At 45.1% G+C, this 22856-nt stretch overlaps 1 protein-coding gene across 9 annotated transcripts in view; it reads right to left on the bottom strand.

The window, feature by feature from the left end:
* The window catches only part of SPRYD3 (SPRY domain containing 3), a 59672-nt gene that overhangs the window by 11112 nt on the left and 25704 nt on the right, over nucleotides 1–22856 (bottom strand). For 7 of the 9 annotated variants that reach the window (XR_011319403.1, XR_011319405.1, XR_011319404.1 and 4 more), the window contains exons 3-6: nucleotides 12690–12765; nucleotides 9410–9534; nucleotides 470–605; nucleotides 184–372 (exon numbers count right to left, since the gene is read on the bottom strand). Coding sequence is in view for 6 of the 9 variants with exons in the window: in XM_069758787.1 (XP_069614888.1) it covers nucleotides 184–372; nucleotides 470–605; nucleotides 9410–9534; nucleotides 12690–12765 (526 nt within the window). In the remaining 3 variants the exon portion in view is untranslated. Of the gene's footprint in view, nucleotides 1–183; nucleotides 373–469; nucleotides 606–2499; nucleotides 2644–2847; nucleotides 3151–9409; nucleotides 9535–12689; nucleotides 12766–22856 lie in introns of those variants that run through there. The other 2 variants (XM_069758791.1, XM_069758792.1) reach the window with 2 other exon arrangements.

Below are 22856 nucleotides of genomic sequence, written 5' to 3'. Positions count from 1 at the left end.
CAACATCCCCCAAGTAAAGAAAACTCTCCAGGAGGTAAGCATTTCAGTATCTAGGTCTACCATATAGAGAGGACGTCATGGGGGGCAGATATAGAGGGTTCATCACAAGGTGCAAACAATCAGCCTTCTGCATCCTACATAAATAATGATGTGGAATGGCACTATGCATGGAAAATTTCCTACCGTGCCAGAAACTCTGACATCATGTAGCCTTCCCCACTCGTCCTCGTAGCTGTCCACCATCATTATGCTGTCATCATCTTCGCAGCCAAGTTCTGCATTTAAATGAAGGCGGACTTCTTCACCTAAAGAGTGCATGCCCACTGCCGGGAACAGGCCATCGGGAGATAAGGGCATCACAGTGCTGCCAACCTGCATTGGGAAACAGAAGAACACCAGCATCAACTATTACCCAACACAAATAGGAACTTTAGAAACAGGCAAGATAAATGTGGAGTCTCTGCCTTACCCGTTTTCCATTCTTTGTAAAGAAAATCTGAGCCGTCTGTACATGGAAAGAGCTGGGCTCTATACCACAACCAATCCGATCACCTGAGCTGCACTTTGTACCGAACTGACGTCCCTTTGCTCTCCCATTATAGAGTCTGAGAGAAAACGATATAGAACATGGTCACAAGCGTCTTGTAAAACATAGATCACTGTCATAACAGACAGAAGCCCTGCCGACAAAAGAACATCACCGATCAAGGAAAAGCTAGAGAAAGTGGGAAAAAAGCAAGTGAGGGAATGAACTGTGGCATCTACACATACTTCATGATAAAACCTCTAAGCTCCTCGATTTTAAGACTTTCAAGTCTTCTGTGGAATATATCACTTGGCAGCCAGTGCCAGGCAGCAGCTGCCAAGGCAAACAGGATCATGGGGTGCATTAAAAGAGGTCTGGATACACATGATGAGAGCATTATACTGCCTCTGTACAAATCCCTAGTTAGACCGCACATGGAGTACTGTGTCCAGTTTTGGGCACCGGTGCTCAGGAAGGATATAATGGAACTAGAGAGAGTACAAAGGAGGGCAACAAAATTAATAAAGGGGATGGGAGAACTACAATACCCAGATAGATTAGCGAAATTAGGATTATTTAGTCTAGAAAAAAGACGACTGAGGGGCGATCTAATAACCATGTATAAGTATATAAGGGGACAATACAAATATCTCGCTGAGGATCTGTTTATACCAAGGAAGGTGACGGGCACAAGGGGGCATTCTTTGCGTCTGGAGGAGAGAAGGTTTTTCCACCAACATAGAAGAGGATTCTTTACTGTTAGGGCAGTGAGAATCTGGAATTGCTTGCCTGAGGAGGTGGTGATGGCGAACTCAGTCGAGGGGTTCAAGAGAGGCCTGGATGTCTTCCTGGAGCAGAACAATATTGTATCATACAATTAGGTTCTGTAGAAGGACGTAGATCTGGGGATTTATTATGATGGAATATAGGCTGAACTGGATGGACAAATGTCTTTTTTCGGCCTTACTAACTATGTTACTATGTTACTATGTTACTTGCTGCATCTCTGGGGGCTGACTATATACAGAAAGTGTTGTACCATGTAATATAAATCATTATGTATTTTAATCTTGTATAATATCAGTGTAATAAAAATAAACCTGTCTAGTTTCCACTCCATTGTTCAAGAAAAGTCCAGGAGGATTTCCTGGCCGATCTGTCACCCTGGCATTACAAGGCTGCGGCTTCCTCAGACGGCGGCTGCGTCATACCCTGACATCATTACCTGGATCTACAAGTGTAAATCCACAGACACACACAAAGATGTATGAAGACCGGATTTCCATACACCAGTCTTCAGATTTAACTATAATTTACGCCGAGTTCAGATTTAATTGATAATGTGTTGGGCTGCAGGAGATTACAGCCTCTGCTGCTAAGCCTCACCTACTTTCCATAAAATCTGGGAGCCATGATTTGCAAGTTTTTTTACGCTATTTTTCTGGTGTATAGTCATTAATGCATTTCAACCAAACTCTCCAACCATACATTGATTGGTTTAAGTATTTAATGTCCACGGTTTCCATGTGGTCATGTCCCTGAAGCTGCAGGCAGCCGGAGGCTCAGGAAAACTGTTGTCGGAGGCCGGGCGTGCGCAGATTGAGATCTCGACGGCCATTTTCCTGAAGCCAAGCGCTGCCCACGGCTTCAGGAAGATGGCCACAGGGAAACCAGTGATGCACTCGGCTCTGCTCGTCATGGACACCGAGCCGCGGCATTGCCACATTTCTGCCGCTAACATCCTGAGGAAAGGACCCTGCTCAGGTGCACTCCGCACCGCCCACCGCCGCATTATCGCCACACCTCTTCCGCCGCTGCTACCACTGCCGCAACCCCCCCTGTAAGCCTGGATTCGCACTACAAGACGCATCCCCCATTTTTCTCCCAATTTTTTTTTCCCCAATCTTATAGTCCGAAAAATATGGACCTATAAAAACACCCATGGATTAAAGGGAACCTGATTAAAATGAGACCTTGGTTGATGAAATCCGTCTTGTGGTTGTTGTGTAATCTTTATTTTCAGTTTTGAGTTAATGTTATGCTCGTGCTCCGGGGCAGCCTGTGGGGGGGGCTTCATGTGGTGCTCTGATTAGGTATTCATCTGTATGGCTTCTGACAGGTCACTGATCCCTCACTGACCTGCCACCTGGTTTACATACAATTATATGTATTGGAAAAAACAAACAAACAAAAAAAAAAAACCTTACATTCCGCAGCCAGACGCCACAGCATGATCGCATGTATAACATGCATTTAATCATTTTATTTGCCGATTCAAATTTATTCCGAAAAAAAAAAAAAAAAAACACTGGATTACGTACCGGTAATGCTCTTTTATAGAGCCACGACAGCACCCACTTGAGAGAGGGGATCCGCCCCTAGGAACAGGAAACCCTATGGAGAGAATAAAAGGGGCGGTCCCCCTCGCTCCCACAGTTGGGTTTACAGAGATTGCGAGGAACCGCCCACCAGACTTTAGTAGGTCATTCAATATCATCGTTTATAACTAGTTAACTTAAGTATGGCTAACTATAAGAACCAAACACCCTTAACCGTGCTTCTAAATAAAAAACCTATAAGGGTGGGAAGTGAAGGGGTGCTGTCGTGGCTCTATAAAAGAGCATTACCGGTACGTAATCCGGTGTTTTCTCTTCGCCACGACAGCACCCACTTGAGAGACTTTCAGAGATAGTCATTTGGGAGGGATCACCGTGTTAAGGACTGATCTACCGAAGGACAAGTCAGATGAGGCAGATAAATCTAATCTATAGTGATTATAGAAGGTAGTAGGTGAAGACCAGGTTGCGGCCTTACATATCTGTTCTAACGGAACCTCCGCTCGTTCAGCCCAGGATGATGCAATCGCCCGGGTGGAATGTGCTCTTACGGTCTCAGGCGGATTCTCCCCTTTGGATGAATAGGCCAGACATATTGCATCTCGAATCCACCGAGATAAAGTACCCTTCGTGATTCCAGCTCCTTTCCTATGACCCTGGAAAGAAACAAAGAGAGCCCTGCTCTTCCTCCAGGCACTAGTCCTATCCAAATAGGCTAATATGGCTCTCCTCACATCTAATGTGTGGTATTTTTGTTCTTCCTGACTTGTAGGGTTATCATAGAAGGAGGGAAGGAAAATTTCTTGTGATCTGTGAAATTTAGTGCATAGTTTAGGTAAGTATGAAGGGTCTGTCTTAAGGACAACTCTATCTGGGAATATAGACATAAAGGAAGGATCTATCGATAGTGCCTGTATGTCACTTACTCTTCTCGCTGATACTAAGGCGACAAGAAAAGCTGTCTTGAGGGAGACATGTTTTATGTGAGCTGAATGTAGAGGCTCAAAAGGGTGATCTGTAAGAGCTTCGAGAACTAAATTAACATCCCAAGGTGGTACATGGGGAATTCGAACTGTCTCTGACCTCTGGCATGCTGCAACAAATCTGGCTACCCACTTATTACCTGCGATATCAAGACCATATAAAGCCCCCAACGCAGAAATGTGTACTTTTAAGGTACTGACTGCCAGACCTAGATCGCGCCCTTTTTGAAGAAATTCTAGAATTATAGGAATATGAATTTCGTTTGACAGGGCCGTTGGGTAGAGGTTTAGAAATTTTTTCCACACTCTTGCATAGATGGAGGTAGTGGACTTTTTTCTACTTAGTAGTAGAGTGTCAATCACTTTGTTTGAGAATCCTCTCATCTTTAGCAGCTGCCTCTCAAGTTCCAGGCTGTTAACCGTAGACCCTTCACCTGAGGGTGGTTGAAGGGGCCCTGGAAGAGAAGATCCCGATCCTCCGGGAGGATCCATGGGTCTGAGATTGACATGGCTCTCAGCCAGGAAAACCATGGCCTCTTGGGCCAGAACGGAGCAATTAGGATCACGTTTGCTCTGTCCTCCATTATCTTCCTGATCACTGTCGGAAGTAGTATCAGCGGGGGAAAGGCATATGCCTTCTTGAATACCCATGGTACTTGTAGGGCGTCGAAGATATCTGGATTGTCAGATCGGAACAATGATGCGAATTTTTTGACTTGCCCGTTTTGTCTTGTCGCAAAGAGATCTATCTCGGGAGTGCCCCACTTTTTTATTATCATATAAAAGATACGACGATTTAGAACCCACTCTCCTTGGTGGAGAGTGTGGCGACTGAGGAAATCTGCTCTCGAATTGTCGATTCCTCTCACATGTAGCGCTGATAGGGACAGGAGGTGTTCCTCTGCCATGGCTAGAATATCGTTGGCTATAGACATGAGTCCTTCCGATCTTGTTCCTCCTTGGTGGTTTATATATGCTACCGCTGTCATGTTGTCTGAGAAGACTCTTGTATGTGTTCCGTGTAGCTGCGGAAGAAATTCAGATAAGGCATGATAAACAGCCTTCAGCTCTTTTTTATTAGAAGAATCATCTGATTCTCTAGGAGACCACAGACCTTGCACTATTTGGTCTTCTAAATGTGCTCCCCAACCACTAGGACTGGCGTCAGTGAAAACAGTTTTTGATGGTTTAACCACCCAGGGGACCCCACTGGAAAAATGATTCGGATTTAACCACCAAGTGAGAGATTGTATCACGTCTGTTGTTAAGTAAATACGAGTATCTAATCGGCCATGTAACCTTTCTTCCTCACGAAGTATTGTATACTGCAATTTCCTGCTATGGAATTGGGCCCACGGAACAGCTGGAATACAAGAAGTGAAGGATCCAAGAAGGGACATACCTTCTCTTAGGGAAATTAGGGGGTGGTTAATCACTGATTGTACTTTGTTTATGATTGCTATTTGTTTTGACTCGGGAAGAAAGCACATTTGATTTGTAGAGTCTAGAATAATTCCTAAAAATTTTTGCTCAGTTGTGGGGGACAATCTAGATTTTTCCCAATTTACTAACCACCCTAACCCCTGTAGGGATGAAATTGAATCAGATAAGCGTTGATGACATTGAGAAAGAGTTCCCGACTATCAATAGGTCATCTAAATAGGGTATTATGAGGGTATCTTTTAACTTCAAATATGACATTACCTCTGACATCAGTTTTGTGAAAACTCTAGGGGCTATTGATAGTCCAAAGGGCATTGATGTGTATTGATAATGCCGTATCTGACCTTTGACCATAACTGCCACCCGTAGATATTGTTGATGCTCTCTGAAGATTGGAAGATGATAGTATGCATCTTTAAAGGGACACTGTCACCTGAATTTGGAGGGAACAATCTTCAGCCATGGAGGCGGGGTTTTTGTGTTTTTGATTCACCCTTTCCTTACCCGCTGGCTGCATGCTGGCTGCAATATTGGATTGAAGTTCATTCTCTGTCCTCCGTAGTACATGCCTGCACAAGGTAATCTTGCCTTGTGCAGGCGTGTACTATGGAGGACAGAGAATGAACTTCAATCCAATATTGCAGCCAGCGGGTAAGGAAAGGGTGAATCAAAAACCCCAAAACCCCGCCTCCATGGCTGAAGATTGTTCCCTCCAAATTCAGGTGACAGTGTCCCTTTAAGGTCAAGAACTGCCATGAAGCAATGGGGAAACAGAAGCTTAACAGTTGACCGAATGGATTCCATTTTAAAAGTTTGGTTCTCTAAGAAGACGTTTAGTCTCTTAAGGTTAATTATTGTTCTATATGATCCGTCGGGTTTCGAAATCAAAAATAAAGGGGAATAAAATCCCCTTCCTTTTTGATGAAAAGGGACTTCCACTAATACTCCTTTGGACAGGAGAGTTATTATTTCCTGTTCCAAGGCCTCTTGTTGTGATGGTGAACCTAAGGAAGTCAAACAAAACGAGTCCGGGGGAACTTGAGAAAATCTTAATTTTAGGCCTGTAGTTATAAGGCTAGTTGCCCATGAATTAGAGGTTATTGCCAGCCATTGTGTGGAGAAGGACAACCTACCACCAACGGGTAGATCTGTCCTAGCGGGGTTTATCCTCAGGTTTGAAAGGGCGTTTTCCGAAGAAGGCTCCCTTCTGCTTAAAGTCCTTATTAGCCCAACGGTCCTGGTTTTTATAGTCCCGTCTTCTGTTGAACATGGGCTTTCGGAACGCTCTCCTATAAGATGGAAGATAAGTGTTATTGGGGAACCCTTTCTTCCTCTCACCCGCTTTGGTAATGATCTCATCTAACTGAGTACCAAATAGGTACTCACCCTGGCAGGGCAGACCACATAACTTGGATTTTGTTTGTGGATCTCCTTTCCACCCCTTTAGCCACAAGGCGCGGCGAGCCGCGTTGGTTAGACCTGCTGATTTGGCTGCTAATCGGATGGAATCAGCCGAAGAATCTGCCAAAAAGGCAGTAGCTCCTCTAATTAACGGAATAGATTACATGAGTTTATTGCGGGAAAGGCCACCTTTTAAGCCTTCTTCCAGATCATTCAACCAAACCATCATGGATCTAGCAGTACATGTGGCCGAGATAGCTGGTCTAAAAGCTCCTGTACAGGATTCCCAAGCTCTTTTTAAAAGGGAGTCTGCTTTCCGATCGAGCGGGTCTTGCAAGGATCCTGAATCTTCAACAGGCAATAAAGATTTCTTAGAAGTGGATGCCACTGCCGCATCTACTTTTGGGGCTTTTGCCCATTTGGAGAAATCCTCGTCATTAAAGGGATAGCGACGTTTTGAGGAAGACGGCAACCCTCTTTGACCCTGGCTTTCCCACTCTTTTTTGACTAACTCCTATATTGCTGGAATAATAGGAAAGGAAGGTCTCTTTTTCTCGGACAGGCCAGCAAACATCACGTCCTGTGGTGTTTTAAGGGTCTTAGTATCTTCCATACCCATGGTGTTACGTACTGATCTGACTAAATTGTCAATGCTTTCTGTAGGGAAACATGTATCCTGTTCACCCTCCGAGGATATAACCTCTTGGGAACTGTCCGACTCCTTATCCTCAACCTCAGATGACTGTTCAGATATAGGAGAGCTGTATTTCTTCCTACTTCCAGGAACTTTATCCGAGTTTCGAAAGGCTCGCAACTCCTCTCTTATGCTACGTATATCATCCGACCTTACTGAAGACTCCTCTCGTAAGGTGGATTCGATGCAAGACTGGCATAACTTTTTTAAATAGGTATCCGGGAGCGGCTGAGAGCATAAGGCACATTGCTTATGTTTGGATTTCCCTGTTCTTTTAACCTAGGGAATTAGATGAAAGAGGGAGTATAATCAGCTTAAAATAGGGTAGACACACACTCACCCCTGAAGCTGTCATAATACCGGCTGGAGAGGAGGAGACGGAGGCACAGATGGAGGAACCGACCGGTCTGATCTCTTTTCCCTGGCGCTCTTGGAGGATGATCTGCGGCTGCTAGTCCGGCTTCCTGGCGTAACAGCGTTAACTTCAGAAGAAGGCAACGTTGTCTCTTGAGGAGATGCCATGATGGACGCCGGGAATCAGCGCCGGAGTCCTTTTGTTATGGGGGCCGCCATCTTCTTCCTGCCGCACCCGGAAGTGAGTACAACATCCGGGTTGCGGCTCTGCTGTGCGCGCCTGCGCTTCTATCCAGCGATCGCGCAGGCGCCGTCCTCCTCCTCCATCACCCCGGAAGTTGTAGTAATACTTCCGGGGGAGAAATTACTGGGCCACACGCTGCCTGTGCGCCACCCAAGGCTGGCGTCACAGGATCTTACCCCAGCGGTCCGGCCTGCAGGTCTGCTGGATGCTTCTCCGTGAGCCAGGCGCCTCCCCGATCCTGGCCTCACGGTACCTGCCAGCAGAGGGGGGAAGCTGAGACAGGACCCCCGACGCTGCTTCCAGCTCTGGAGCCCTTGCCGTCCCTATTCAGGTAAACCGCGCAAGCGGCGTCCAGGCTGGGAATCCTCTTCTCTCCAGGTCTCCCGTAGGAACAGGAAACCAACTGTGGGAGCGAGGGGGACCGCCCCTTTTATTCTCTCCATAGGGTTTCCTGTTCCTAGGGGCGGATCCCCTCTCTCAAGTGGGTGCTGTCGTGGCGAAGAGAAAAACTCAAAATGGCGCCAGCCGCGCTTGCACAGTAGCATCTACTGGTGACCTAACAGATGCTACTGCACAGGAGCCGCTATCTTGCTAGAGAAAACTTAAAATGGTCTCCACCAAGACGGCACCGGCTGTGATAGATGCTATGTCGGCGCCATGTTGAGAAGTTTTTTTTCTGAATAAATTTATAATCAGCAAATAAAATAATTAAATGCATATTATACATGCAATCATGCTGCAGGTAGGTGCCTGCCTGCTGAAGGTGATTTTTTTTTTCAATACATATAATATTAATTATGTAAACTATGGGAGCCGATCAGTGAGGGATCAGTGACCTGTCAGCAGTCTGCTTTATGAATACCTAATCAGAGCACCACATGAAGATCCCCCCCCCCCCCGCCCCCCCTTTCCCCACAGGCCGTCCCGAAGTACGAGCATAACATTAACTCAAAACTGAAAAAGATTAAACAACAACCACAAGACTGATTTCATCACCAGATATCATTTTAATCAGTAGAACGGCGCCGACCTGACACTGTCTGCAGGTTACACAGCACAATTCTGCCGACAGGTTCCCTTTAAAGAGGTTGCCTGGGACTTTTTACACTGAAGGCTAATCCATTGGATACGGTCATCAAGATTTAATCGGAGAGGGTGTGTGACATGCAGCACCCCCACCAATCAGCTGTCCCTGGAGCTAGTGGCACAATAGGGGGCAGATATGCAGTACTCAGCCACGGACACTAATGTTAATGGAGATGTTTCGCTCCACAACTGAGCAGTACCAGGAACAGCGGGGGTGCCGGATGTCACAACCTCACAGATCAGGCATTCATAACCTATCCTGAGAAAAGGCCATCAATGTTTAAGTCCAGGATATCCCCTTTAATTAGCGCACCTCTTAATCAGAATTAAGTGAACACTTACTTGCCGTCATCCGCATGGTAGGCCACGGAATCTGGCAGCCAACCTGGTTGATGATCCAGACTGTAATATTGTGGTACTAATCCCACAGCGATTGTTCCTCGAACGCCACGATCCACAATAGACACCTGAAGAGTAGGACACAAAGGAGAATCAATTTCACCAAGAAGGAAAATGATGTAATATGTACATGTTGCCCTCTAGTCAGGGGCATATTACTCAAAACAAGAATAAACTTTTTTTCCCCTTTGTGTGGTGTTTAAAGTCCCCTTTAATGTCTGGTAATGTCATGCCAGACCGTCAGAAAATATGCGGATAGACCGCATTTGCATAAGTTCTTATCTGCCCATGCAAACAGGTTACATGGTGCCAATGGCTTTCTAGGTACAAAAAGATCAAATAAGCCTCATGCAGAGAGTTCAAGATCAGGTCATGTTACTCCTATTCCTGACCAGCCACATTGTCAAGGTTTCTCGTACGTGTGGCTTAAAGAGTTACAAACAAATTTATATATATATATATATATATATATATATATATATATATATATATATATATATATATATATATATATATATTTATTTATTTTTTTTTTTATACATATTAGTCCATATAATTATTGCTGGAACACATTCAAAAATCTGATATCACCCAAAAGGCCCCCAAGAATGTTATTCAGGGCCCAGAATGTTTTAGTTCAAAAATATAAATTTTTATTGATCCATAAGAAACAACTTTATAAAAAAAAAACACATAAAATATAAAATTTCTTTGGCTCAACCTCACTGGAAGGTCCCTTAGTGGTCACCTTAATAGTCCTGCACATACACAATGGAAAACCCCATTGCGTGTGCTTCAGCAAGGTGAATATGCTTTTACATTTTATACTTACCATCGTAACATTCTAACTGTGTATGTGCAGGACTATTAAGGTGACCACTAAGGGACCTTCCAGTGAGGTTGAGCCAAAGAAACAGTCTATTTACTTTACCTTTATATATATTAGCACTTCCATAGTGGATTTTGGCCGCCAAATTCTGGCATACAAATAAGCACATTGGCACTTTAGTGATTTTTAAGGCAGTCACCTTGCAGTAATAATAACTTAGAGCCTGCATAGCATTGTCATATAATAATTGACTTAAAATAAGGTATTCAACCAAAGAGAAATATGCATGTCAGGTATTATTATTAAGCACGTCAATTGTTGTTCTTTTGGATTGGAGGTACATGTACAAATTTTTATATTTTATGTGTTTTTTTATAAAGTTGTTTCTTATGGATCAATAAAAAATTATATTTTTGAACTAAACCATTCTGGGCCCTGAATAACATTGGGGCCTTTTGGGTGATATATATATATATATATATATATTTTTATTCACAATGCGAAGGGTGTAATTTTGTTTTGCCATCTTCATGCTTGTCTTATAGTTTTTTTTTTTGCTAATGCTGGTGAAAAAAATTAGTGGAAATAGTATCAGCGACTTAAAACTGGCAGCAGCTTTTTTTATTTATCTTTTCATGTTTTTAATCAATGTATTTATTTTTCATTTGTTTCACGTATTTTGCCAGATAAGGTTTTTAAAAGACCTTTGAGAACATTTCAATATATATTTTTAAACAGATTTACCATTAGCCCCAGCTACAAGGGAGATTCAGCCTTCTGGCAGTACAGCAGAACTGACTGGGTCTCCTAGGACCCAGTAGCTCCTGCCCACTCGCTACACCCAGTGATGACATGACTGCTGGGACCAGAGGTGGAAGCACAAGTAGCATTTCCCATTATCACGTACACAGGGTTTACTTAGCACTGTGTGTAAAGCTATCAGGAAGGCAGAGACTGTAATGAACCGACTGCCATCTCTTTGGAGAACCAAAAAGGGAAGGGGGGGGTGGAATCAACACATTGTGTGAACACTCGGCAAGTAAAAATCTTTATTGGAAACACAAGCAGGTGTGCAAAGGGTTTGCAGGAAAACCTTAATGTACATAAATACATATGTAGAAAGTTCAAAAGGAACCTATTAGATACCTGTGTATACAGAGTATACTGGCCATATAGTTACATGCTAAGATGCCAACCCCTGAAGAAGGTCACCACCAAAACGTGCGTCGGGGTGGGCAGCACACTTGCACTTGTGAGCCTAGTCAGGTAAATTGCTATATGACCTCCTAAAGCCTATTTAGTCACTATTGACTTATTAACTGTGACATGCATTCTGTACCATTTCCAAGTGTACACACTATTTATTGACCTTATATCGGCTCCCCCATTTGTTTCTTTAGGTTATCACCGACTGGTCTCAATATTTTCAGTTCAAACCTGGTCGTCCATGTGCATTGACGCAAAAGGTATGCATACACATATATATTTTGCCTGACACTATTTTGTGCATCTCTTTGCGGAGTCAGGCTGTGCCGGTCAGCTGGCTCCCAATCAATTGCATGCAGAGGAGTGGCACACTTTCTACTCCGAAAGGAAAATCGTTTTGCTTTCATTTTTCAAGAGGAATGCAAAATGAAAGCTGTGCTAGGATTGGTTGCTATGGGCAACAGAGACAGGCTTACTTTTAAAACCGGTCTCAATATAACTGCTCCTTAGGCTGCTTTTACACTTGCCGTGTTTTTGTGGCCCGTTTTTGCATCCTCAATAGATTTGTATGGGGCCGCAATAATTTCACAGTGCACAGTATGGCTGTGAGGGCTGTATTTACGGCTTACGGACACGGCCCCCATTGAAAATCAATGGGGCAGCAAAAACAAGGAAGTTTGTTTTTGCGGTGCACTGTGACTTCCGGCTTTACGGAGCCCCCCCCCCCCCATACTATTTCCATAGTATTGGAAACCGGAAAAACGTCGATCCTCAAGTTATTACGGCAGACCATGAAAATTACGGCGATACGGCCCGCAAAAAACACAGCATGTGTAAAAGTAGCCTAAAAATGATGGGAGAAGTGCGACTAACTCATACCAGCCACAAAGCTGCACAAAATTCTCAGTAATACAGTGTAATACCTTACAACATGGTGCGGGTGGTGGCAAATACACATTATAATGAGTTGCACTTTAGGTGCTTTTTTTTTTTACCTCATAATAATCACCAGCACTGAACACGACATATAATTTCTGACAAAAAACAGATTCACCGGCCCCCGGGAGAACCGAGCTCAATAGACACAACATTAACTATTCACAAGATGAATTCACCACAGCTTCTGACACACTATTCCCCATAGGAAACACTAATGAAAGAAGCGGTCTGCCCCATCGCCCGACTCACCTCAAAGTAGTTATTGTCTTTACTTAGCGGTCGTGGCGCAACGTAGCAGCCGACCTCCCCTGAGTTTCCGTGGTAACTAATGAGAGAAAAGCGGGAATGAGCCATACATCTAGTCATACACAGGACACCAATTTCATGAGACATGACAATGTCATGACACACATCAATGACACCAATTATTCTTCTCCTTGAATTTCCATGTGTCCGCTCATCCGGGGCATTGCTGGTGCATGAAAAGATTACAAGTTGTCAACAAGGCCATGGAGTCGGTAAGCCAAACCTCCGACTCCAACTCCACAGCACTGGTCACTACTGAACATGGTCATTATCACCAATAGGGATCATTCAGACATCCATGCAAATTGCTCCATGATTGGGAGCAAGGCACGGACTGGCCGCAGGTCTCCCGACCCAAACATGACGGCTTCATGTATTTTTATCCTGCACTGCGTCCCAGTTCCGGGCCAATTTGCATGGATGTCTGAATGCGCCCTTATAGGAAACTGAAATTACCCATTATTTCCTTTTTACAAAGTTTGAATAAATAATATTGAATTCCTAGCAATTTTGAAGGGAGGTGGTCTGGGTCCCACCGATTGCTCCAAGCAAAAAGGCAGAAGCATTCAGCTCTTACTCAGAGCAGTGTACAGATTTGTAGACCACAATGAGTCGGTACAAGCTGCTCACTCAACTTTTTTCTTCTGTGTGGTCCTTAACAAAAGGGTCTCTGCCATCACAGCATTACAAATTGAATATAAAGTGAGGCTGTACTGGGCCACAGGCCTTTGAAGGGAGGACAACATGACAGGCTTGCGTGGGCCTATAGGGAGTGGAACATGTTAAAAGGGTCGGCTTAGTAAAAGTTAAGGGATTTGAATAGCAGAGTTGGGAGAGGGCTGTAGGAGGGGTTAAAGGTGGAGTTAAGGGTAGCATTATAAAAGGGAGTAGCCATTTTAGTGGGGCAACCATTTTAGGTGCCCCCATCACAGTTGAAGCAAGCTGAAGCAAGGTGTACCTGTACTATGGAGGTCGAGTAGATCCTACAGCAATTGAGGGACGCTGCAGGCATCCATCCAAGGCCTGCTGCGTGGAGGAGGGGCAGGGCAAAATCCAGCCCAACGAGACGGATGTCAGCCTCGGAGAACCAGGCCTCCGGAGCGCCTTAGTCCTGAGGTTACCCCCCGGGGCCGGCACCATGTGAGGAGCCCCTCCAACAGGGATAGATTGCCGCAGGCCGAGGGCACGTGGATCTAGAGCCAGGAAGAAACCTGCATCTTGGCGGGACCTACAGCGGGGGGAAAAAAGTGTCGGCCTCCCCCTCGACCAGTGCGACAGTGTCGGAAGGAGATCCAGGATCAGGTGCGGCTAGTGCCCAGCCAGGAACGAGCCTAGCTCAGCAGCATGCGCAGGAGTGCGCACGGGGGCCTGCGAGTCGGGCGCCTTCATCCAGGACTCGGCGAGGTGGATCCGCGCACTCACCGGCAGCAATGAGGGACCGAAATCTGAGCGCAGGGGCAGCGGGAGCTCCCATTGACCAGGCCTCTGCTCGGCGAGGTGCAGGTACCCAACTGGGGGCCGGAGGTACAGGCTTCAGAGCGGCCAGTAAGTGGCGGCACGATAGCTCCGCCCACTCGCTGGCTGCTGCCGTTTTTGAAAATAACGGCGGGCAGCTTTGTGCTGGCTAGATGGAGGCAGAAGGGGGCAGGGGGAGAGAGCAGTGAGAGTGGGCCACAATGGGATCTTCCGGTGTCAGACGTTGGGGGTAGCGCAGCAGTGTGGGGGGGGGAAGGGAGTTGTCAAAGTCCAGGACAATGGCGAGCGCCCTGTGATGTCCGATAGGCAGAATGCTGCATAAAGGAAAATCATGCCTGCAGATTACACGGCAGTCAGTCGAGGCCGGCTGTATGGGACTCCAAGAGCTGCGAATCTGGATTCCGGATTGGCGGCTGCTGAAAACACAGCACCCAGGAAAGCTAGGTGAGAGAATCAATGGCTAATTTTCAACAGTCACTAGCTTCCAATGTAAATGTGAGGGGGCAGTTGTCGGCATGGGTGTTGTACTGCAGGGTCTGAAGGAGTTGGTAAGGCTGTGGGAATCTGGGAATGGTCAGGGTGGGTCGTTGTCAGCATGGATAGGTAATTTAAGGGAGAGTTTTTTTTTGGATATTAACGGGGCAGCGGTTTCATCTAGTGTGGTACCAAGCACAGTAACGGAGGGGGAGGGGGGGGGGCAGGGGAGAGGGGTTCAGTGAATGGGGGTGCAACGGTGGATGAAGATGAGCTAATGGGACAGGGTTCTTTTGGGTTCGGTGGGGAGAAAGATAACGATGAGATAGTGTGGCTGGACGATGCAGATAAAGGAGAAGTTTACGTCTGCTTTGAGGGGCCGTTGGGGGCCACATTTGAAGCAGGAGGTGAGAGAAAGGATATGGAAAGGGGAGTATGTGGACATTTTTTCATTACTCCCAATGGAATGTTTTAAAAATTTAGGGTAAGAAGAGATGAATCTAAGAAGGAGGACGAGGATAAGAGGAGATTTCAACTAATTCCCCGCACGTTCTCTAATTGGTTACAAGCATTTGCTATACTAGCCAGTGTCATTGGCGAGATGTCACCGGAGAATTGTTCGGCCTTTTTTGTTATATGGATGAGATTGGTGAGGCGTAGAGAGTTTATTGGGGGCAGGGGTGGCTTAGATATGATGAACAATTCCGTCAACGGAAAGCGGTCCGACCTAGCATCCGTTGGGATCATAAAGACCTAGCACTATGGATGAGAGTAACGGCTCCAGGCAGATCAGGAAAGGGATCTCAGTCTTTTCCTGTTGGCACCAGGGGCCCGGGACAGTCAGGGCACTCTGTGGCGTTACAAAAGGGACTGTGCTTCTCATTTAACGAAGGGGCATGCAGATTAGGTGCTAAATGCAAATTTAAACATGAATGTTCTTCCTGTGGAGGTAGTCACGGGGCATCAAAATGTTTTAGGGTAGGAAAACAAAAGGGTCAGAGGGAATTGAAAAAAAGGAGTGACAAGTGCAACTGGCAGAGATGGAGCGATTTCTAAATAGGTACCCAGATAGGGAGGCGGCGGCATTACTTTGTGATGGTTTTAGGGACGGGTTTAAAATTCCTTTTGATAATGTCGAGGTGAAGTTATCAACTAAGAATTTAAAGTCAGCCAGAGAGATTCCAGAAGTGGTCACTAAAAAATTGAATAATGAAGTGGCCTTAGGTAGAATTGCTGGACCGTTTGATTTGGCTCCTATTGATAATTTGAGGGTTTCACCATTTTGTGTAGTACCAAAAAACGAGCCTAACAAATTCAGGTTGATTCATCACCTCTCATTTCCAAAAGGTTTGACAGTTAATGATGGGATTGACCCCCAGTTGTGTTCGGTTTTGTACACGTCTTTTGATGCGGCCATGATTTTGGTTAGGGAATGAGAACAGGGGGCTCTGCTGGCAAAGACAAACATCGAAGCGGCTTTTCGCTTGTTACCAGTTCACCCTGATAGCATGCATTTGTTAGGGTGTTTTTGGGATGGATTTTTTTCGTGGATCATTGTTTGCCGATGGGGTGTCCGCTGTCATGTGCGTACTTTGAAACGTTCAGCACATTTTTGGAATGGATGGTTAAGGAAGTGTCTGGGCTCAATTCATGTATTCATTACTTGGATGACTTCTTGTTTGATGGTTCGGAGCAGTCTCTTGATTGTTCTGTTTTACTTCACACAATGGAAAGTGTGGCTAAAAAAATTCAGGGTCCCAATGCTAGCTGAAAAAACCATGGGGCCAGTGACATCATTGAGTTTTTTGGGTATCGAAATTGATACGGTCACAATGGAGTACAGACTTCCAGAGGACAAATTGCTGGATATGAGATCAGAGATGAATCGGATTTGTAGTCTGAAGAAGGTAACGTTGCGGGAGGTTTGGTCGCTGCTAGGCAAATTGAATTTCGCTTGTCGGATTATGCCGATCGGTAGAGCATTCTGTCGGAGACTTTCTTTGGCTACCGTGGGAATTAAGGTGCCTTCGCATTTCATCAGGCTTAGAAAGGAGTTGAAGGAGATTTAAAGATTTGGGCACTTTTCCTGAACTCCTACAATGGGAAGTCGATTTGGATTTCACCGGTAGTGTCGGCTGAGTCCCTAGGCATTCTGGTGGTTTCGGCTGGTGAGCAGGGTTTCAGTTTGTTTTTTCAAGGCATGTGGTTGGTGGAGCAGTGGCCACGAATCTGGGAGGATACGGACTTGTCGGTCAATCAGGTACTGTGCGAGGAGTTCCCCATTGTCGTGGCACTATTGTTGTGGGGAGGGAGTGTTCGGAATAGAAAAATCTGTTTCCATTGCGAGACAATGGGGGCCATAAATTCATTATCTTCCGATCAAGCTTTGGTGAGAGTTCTACAGCATATGGTGTGGGCGGGTTGGAGTTTTAACTTGTGGGTTATGGCGGAATTCAGGCTTAAAAGGGAATCTGTCACCCCAAAATTGGCCTATAAACTAAAGCCACCGGCATCAGGGGCTTATCTACAGCATTCTGTAATGCTGTAGAGAAGCCTCCGATGTAACCTGCAAGATAAGAAAAACAGGTTATATTATACTCACCCAGGGTGGGTCCCGGTTCGGGTCCGATGGGTGTCGCGGTCCGGTGCCTCCCATCTTCATGCGATGATGTCCTCTTCTTGTCTACCTGCTGCGGCTCCTGCGCAGGCGTACTTTGTCTGCCCTGTTGAGGGCAGAGCAAAGTACTGCAGTGCGTAGGCCGCGGGATAGGTTAGAGAGGCTCGGCGCCTGCGCACTGCAGTACTTTGCTCCGCAGAGGATGTCATCGTATGAAAATGGAAGGTCCCAGACCGCGACGCCCCTGGTGAGTATAATTAACTCATTTTGAGGTGTCAGAACATTTATGTTGGTGGCGGGGGGGGGGGGGGGGGGGTTGGTCCGGGGGGGAAACCACTGCTAAGGACAGGCAACAAGCAGAAGAGACTTGTTTGGGCTAAAGAACACAAGGAATGGACATTAGACCAGTGGAAATCTGTGCTTTGGTCTGATGAGTCCAAATTTGAGATCTTTGGTTCCAACCACCGTGTTTTTGTGCGACGCAGAAAAGGTGAACGGATGGACTCTACATGTCTGGTTCCCACCGTGAAGCATGAAGGAGGTGTGATGGTGTGGGGGTGCTTTGCTGGTGACACTGTTAGGGATTTATTCAAAATTGAAGGCATACTGAACCAGCATGGCTACCACAGCATCTTGCAGCGGCATGCTATTCCATCCGTTTTGCGTTTAGTTGGACCATCATTTATTTTTCAACAGGACAATGACCCCAAACACACCTCCAGGCTGTGTAAGGGCTATTTGACCAAGAAGGAGAGTGATGGGGTGCTACGCCAGATGACCTGGACTCCACAGTCACCAGACCTGAACTCAATCGAGATGGTTTGGGGTGAGCTGGACCGCAGAGTGAAGGCAAAAAGGGCCAACAAGTGCTAAGCATCTCTGGGAACTCCTTCAAGATTGACGGAAGACCATTCCCGATGAGTACATCTTGAAGCTCGTCAAGAGAATGCCAAGAGTGTGCAAAGCAGTCATCAAAGCAAAAGGTGGCTACTTTGAAGAACCTAGAATATAAGACATAACAAAAAAGTGTGAAACAACTGAAATTAAGTATATAATTCCACATGTGTTAATTCATAGTTTTGATGCCTTCAGTGTGAATGTACAATTTTCATAGTCATGAAAATACAGAAAAATCTTTAAATGAGAAGGTGTGTCCAAACTTTTGGTCTGTACTGTACGTCACAAGCGCTAAATGTAGGTCTATGAGTGCCAGAAGAAAGCTCTCAGACTTGTATTGAGTTGTGACCTCTGCCTCACTCCAAACACTGGATCTGTCAGGTCACAATTAAAGATGTGCGAATTTGATCGGGTCAGGGATTATTGGGCAAGCTATAGCGCTTACAGAATAAGCTGCAGCGGGAACCCGGATACCTGGATCACTCCAGCTCATCAGCTGCTTGGCTCCGCAGCTGCATGTGTTGCGGATGCGTTACAGTCATGACACATGCATGGAGAAGCCAAGAAAGATCCATATCTGAAGTGTGTGTCTGGGCCCTGCAGTGGCAGTGAGATCCCGAGGTGCAGTGTTCAGAATGCTGCGCAGCTTCAGGAAGCAAGTACACCCCGCTGAGGAGGCAGAAAGGCGTCCGGAGGGCTAATCTTTGGGGATATATCTTACCCTAGTATAGGTATTTAGTGCAGCGCTTGTTAGGGCGGGAGCCATACAGGGCACCAGCGCTGTGGAGTCAGAGTCGGTGTCCGTTTTGGTGGAGTCGGCATAAAATAGACCAATGCCGACTCCTAAAATATTTAAGAAATTGGGTTCAGTAGAATAGTGAAGGATGTGCTGTAAATATTTTCATAAGAATTTGGGAAAGTTATGAAATGTCTGTTCCTAAACCAAGGATCTGGAATTTTAGATGAGATTAACCTGTGCTGCACTTTATGCACATGCTCAGTAGTGACCACTCCAGTGCTGTGGAGTCAGGGAATATGAGTTGGAGGTTTGGGCATGACAGGGGAGAATAGGTTATCAGTTTATCCCTGTGACCTTATCCCGAGTTTCGTGTGATATTTGACTTCACTAAAAGAATTGGGCGAGATAAAACCTGGTTATTGGCACTGATATCACTGAGCTCTTTATTATTGTGTATATGTGTTTTTTTTACTCTTTGGTCATCACCTTGTTGACTGACTGAGGCAGAGCTCCTTTTATCTCTTCTCATTCAAAGTTAGGTTTTACCTTTTGTAATCACTGATTTTATCTTCTGTTGATTCTCCCCTGCTGATTTAGTAGAAAAAACTACATCTGTCTATACCTCAAAAAACTGTATATATGGCGTGTTCTGGCCAAGACACGTACTAATACACTAAAACCCACGTAAAGGTAAGCGAACACAGATCTCATACTTTCTCTGCATGAAAACCAATGCCATAACCAGAAAACCACAGCGTAAAATACGCACTTTATTGTGGTTTTAGTGAGCCATTGATGGGTTGTTTTTTGCTGTTTTTCTTGTTGTTGTTGTGAACACATTTTGATCTCAAACCAGGAAAAAAAAAAAATTGACAGGCTGCTTTTTTTTAACAAAGGGAAAAAAAACATTGTGTGAATGAGATTTTAAAACCTGCAAAGTACAAAAAAACAATTTTCCCCATCTTTAGAAAGACTTAAGGTACCGTCACACTAGACGATAACGCTAGCGATCCGTGACGTTGCAGCGTCCTGGCTAGCGATATCGTCCAGTGTGACAGGCAGCAGCGATCAGGCCCCTGCTGTGATGTCGCTGGTCGGGGCAGAAAGGCCAGGACTTTATTTCGTCGCTGGCTCTCCCGCTGACATCGCTGAATCAGCGTGTGTGACGCCGATTCAGCGATTTCTTCACTGGTAACCAGGGTAAACATCGGGTAACTAAGCGCGGGGCCGCTGTGCTTTCTGGCCGCTGTGCTCACAGCCAGAGCAGAGAAGCAGAGCGCCGGGGACAGACAGCGGTAGGTAAGTATGTAGTGGTTTTTGGTTTTTTTTTTACTTTTACGCTGGTAACCAGGGTAAACATCGGGTTACTAAGCGCAGCCCTGCGCTTAGTAACCCGATGTTTACCCTGGTTACCCTGGTTACCCGGGGACCTCGGGATCGTTGGTCGCTGGAGAGCGGTCTGTGTGACAGCTCTCCAGCGACCAAACAGCGACGCTGCAGCGATCGACATCGTTGTCGGTATCGCTGCAGCGTCGCTTACTGTGACGGTACCTTTACATAGTGACAGAGCCAATTTGGTGCTTAATGACCGGGCCAATTCTTACAATTCTGACCACTGTCACTTTATGAGGTTATAACTCTGGAACGCTTTAACGGATCCCGCTGATTCGGAGACTGTTTTTTCGTGACATATTGTACTTCATGTTAGTGGCAACATTTCTTCAATATTACTTGCGATTATTTATGAAAAAAAACAAATATGGCAAAAATAATTAAAATTGTGCTTTGAATTTTTATGCCCTTAAATCAGATGTCACAAAATAGTTAATAAATAACATTTCCCACATGTCTACTTTACATCAGCACAATTGTGATCAGCACAATTGTGGAAACAAAAGTTATAAGGGTTAAAAGCTGACCAGCGATTTCTTATTTTTACAACAAAATTTACAAAACCATTTTTTTTTTTTTTTAGGGACCACGTCACATTTAAAGTCACTGAGGGGTGAAAATGACAGAAAATACCCAAACTTGACACCATTCTAAAAACTACATCCCTCAAGATGCTCAAAACCACATTCAAGAAGTTTATTAACCCTTTACGTGCTTCACAGGAACTGAAACAATGTGGAAGGAAAAAAAATGAACATTTAACTTTTTATATTTGCAAACATTTTACTTCAGAACCAATTTTTTTTATTTTCACAAGTGTAAAAAGAGAAAATAAACCACAAAATTTTTTGTGCAATTTCTCCTGAATATGCTGCTACCCCAAATGTTGGGGTAAACTACTGTTTGGGCGCAAGGCAGAGCTTGGAAGAGAAGGAGTGCCGTTTGACTTTATTTTTTTATTTATTTTTTTAATTGAGATCGTATGGAGAGCCCCTGATGTGCCTAAACAGTAAAACCACCCACAAGTGACACCATTTTGGAAACTAGACCCATTAAGGAACGTATTGTAGATGTGTGGTGAGCACTTTGAACCCCCGAGTGCTTCACAGAAATTTTTAACGTAGAGCCGTGAAAATAAAAAATCCTTTTTTTTCTTCTCAAAAATGATTTTTTTTAGCTCGCAATTTTTTATTTTCTCAAGGGTAACATGAGACATTGGACCTTAAAATTTATTGGGCAATTTATCCTGAGTACGCTGATACCCAATATGTGGGGGGAAGGAACCACCGTTTGGGCGCATGGCAGAGCTCGGAAGGGAAGGAGCGCCGTTTTGGAATGCAGACTTTGATAGAATGTTCTGCGGGCATTATGTTGCGTTTGCAGAGCCCCTGATGTACCTAAACAGTAGAAACCCCCCACAAGTGACTCCATTGTGGAAACTAGACCCCCCAAGGAACTTATCTAGAGGTGTGGTGAGCACTTTGCATTATAAACTTCTGTGAAGCACTTGGGCGTTCAGAGTCGTGAAAATAAAAAATATTTTTTCCCCCCAAAAAATTATTTAGCCCTCAATTTTTTTTTTTTGCAAGGGTAATTGGAGAAACTGCACCCCAAAAGTTGTTGTCCAACTAGTACTTAGTAATGGTGGGGGTAAACCACTGTTTGAGCGCACGGCGGAGCTCAGAAGGGAGGGAGCACCATTTGACTAATTGAGCACAAAATTGGCTGGCACGTTTGGAGACCCCCTGATGTACCTAAACAGTTGAAACCCCCCAATTCTAACTGTAGCCCTAACCCCAACACACCCCTAACCCTAATCTCAACCCGATCCATAATCCTAATCACAACCCTAACCATAACCCTAATCACAACCCGTACCCCAAAACACCCCTAACCTAACCATAACCCTAATCAAAACCCTAAGCCCAACACACCCCTAATCCTAATCTCAACCCTAACCCTAATCCCAAACGTAACCCTAATGCCAACCATAAACCCTAATGCCAACCCTAACCCTAATCCAAACACTAATCCCAACTCTAACTCTAACTTTAGCCCCAACCTTAACCCTGGACCCAACCCCAACCCTAAATTTAGCCCCAACACTAACCCTAGCCCTAACCCCAATTGGAAAATAGAAATAAAAAAGCATTAAGCTACTTACTGGTAGCGGCATTTTTCGGAGGCCCATGACAGCACTACGAGAGAGGGGATCCGCCCTTCAGGAACAGGAAACCTACAGATACAAAAGGGCGGTACCTCTCCCCATGCATCAGTTGTATATTAGAGCCTGAGAGGACTACCGCGGTTAGTAGCACACAAACATACATTATATACAGTTTATGTCCAAAAATAATCAATCATAATGAACTATATACCACACGTGAGATCTATCTATCTCATTATATACATTATGGGAAGTGCAACCCCCACGTGAATAGGGAGGGAACTAAGGGTGCTGTCATGGGCCTCCGAAAAATGCCGCTACCAGTAAGTAGCTTAATGCTTTATTCGG

The sequence above is a fragment of the Ranitomeya imitator genome, chromosome 3, assembly GCF_032444005.1.
Source record: "Ranitomeya imitator isolate aRanImi1 chromosome 3, aRanImi1.pri, whole genome shotgun sequence".
In the NCBI taxonomy this organism is placed as follows: domain Eukaryota; kingdom Metazoa; phylum Chordata; class Amphibia; order Anura; family Dendrobatidae; genus Ranitomeya; species Ranitomeya imitator.
The sequence above is the reverse complement of the archived record's forward strand: the minus strand, read 5'-3'. Positions and strand labels throughout refer to the sequence as shown.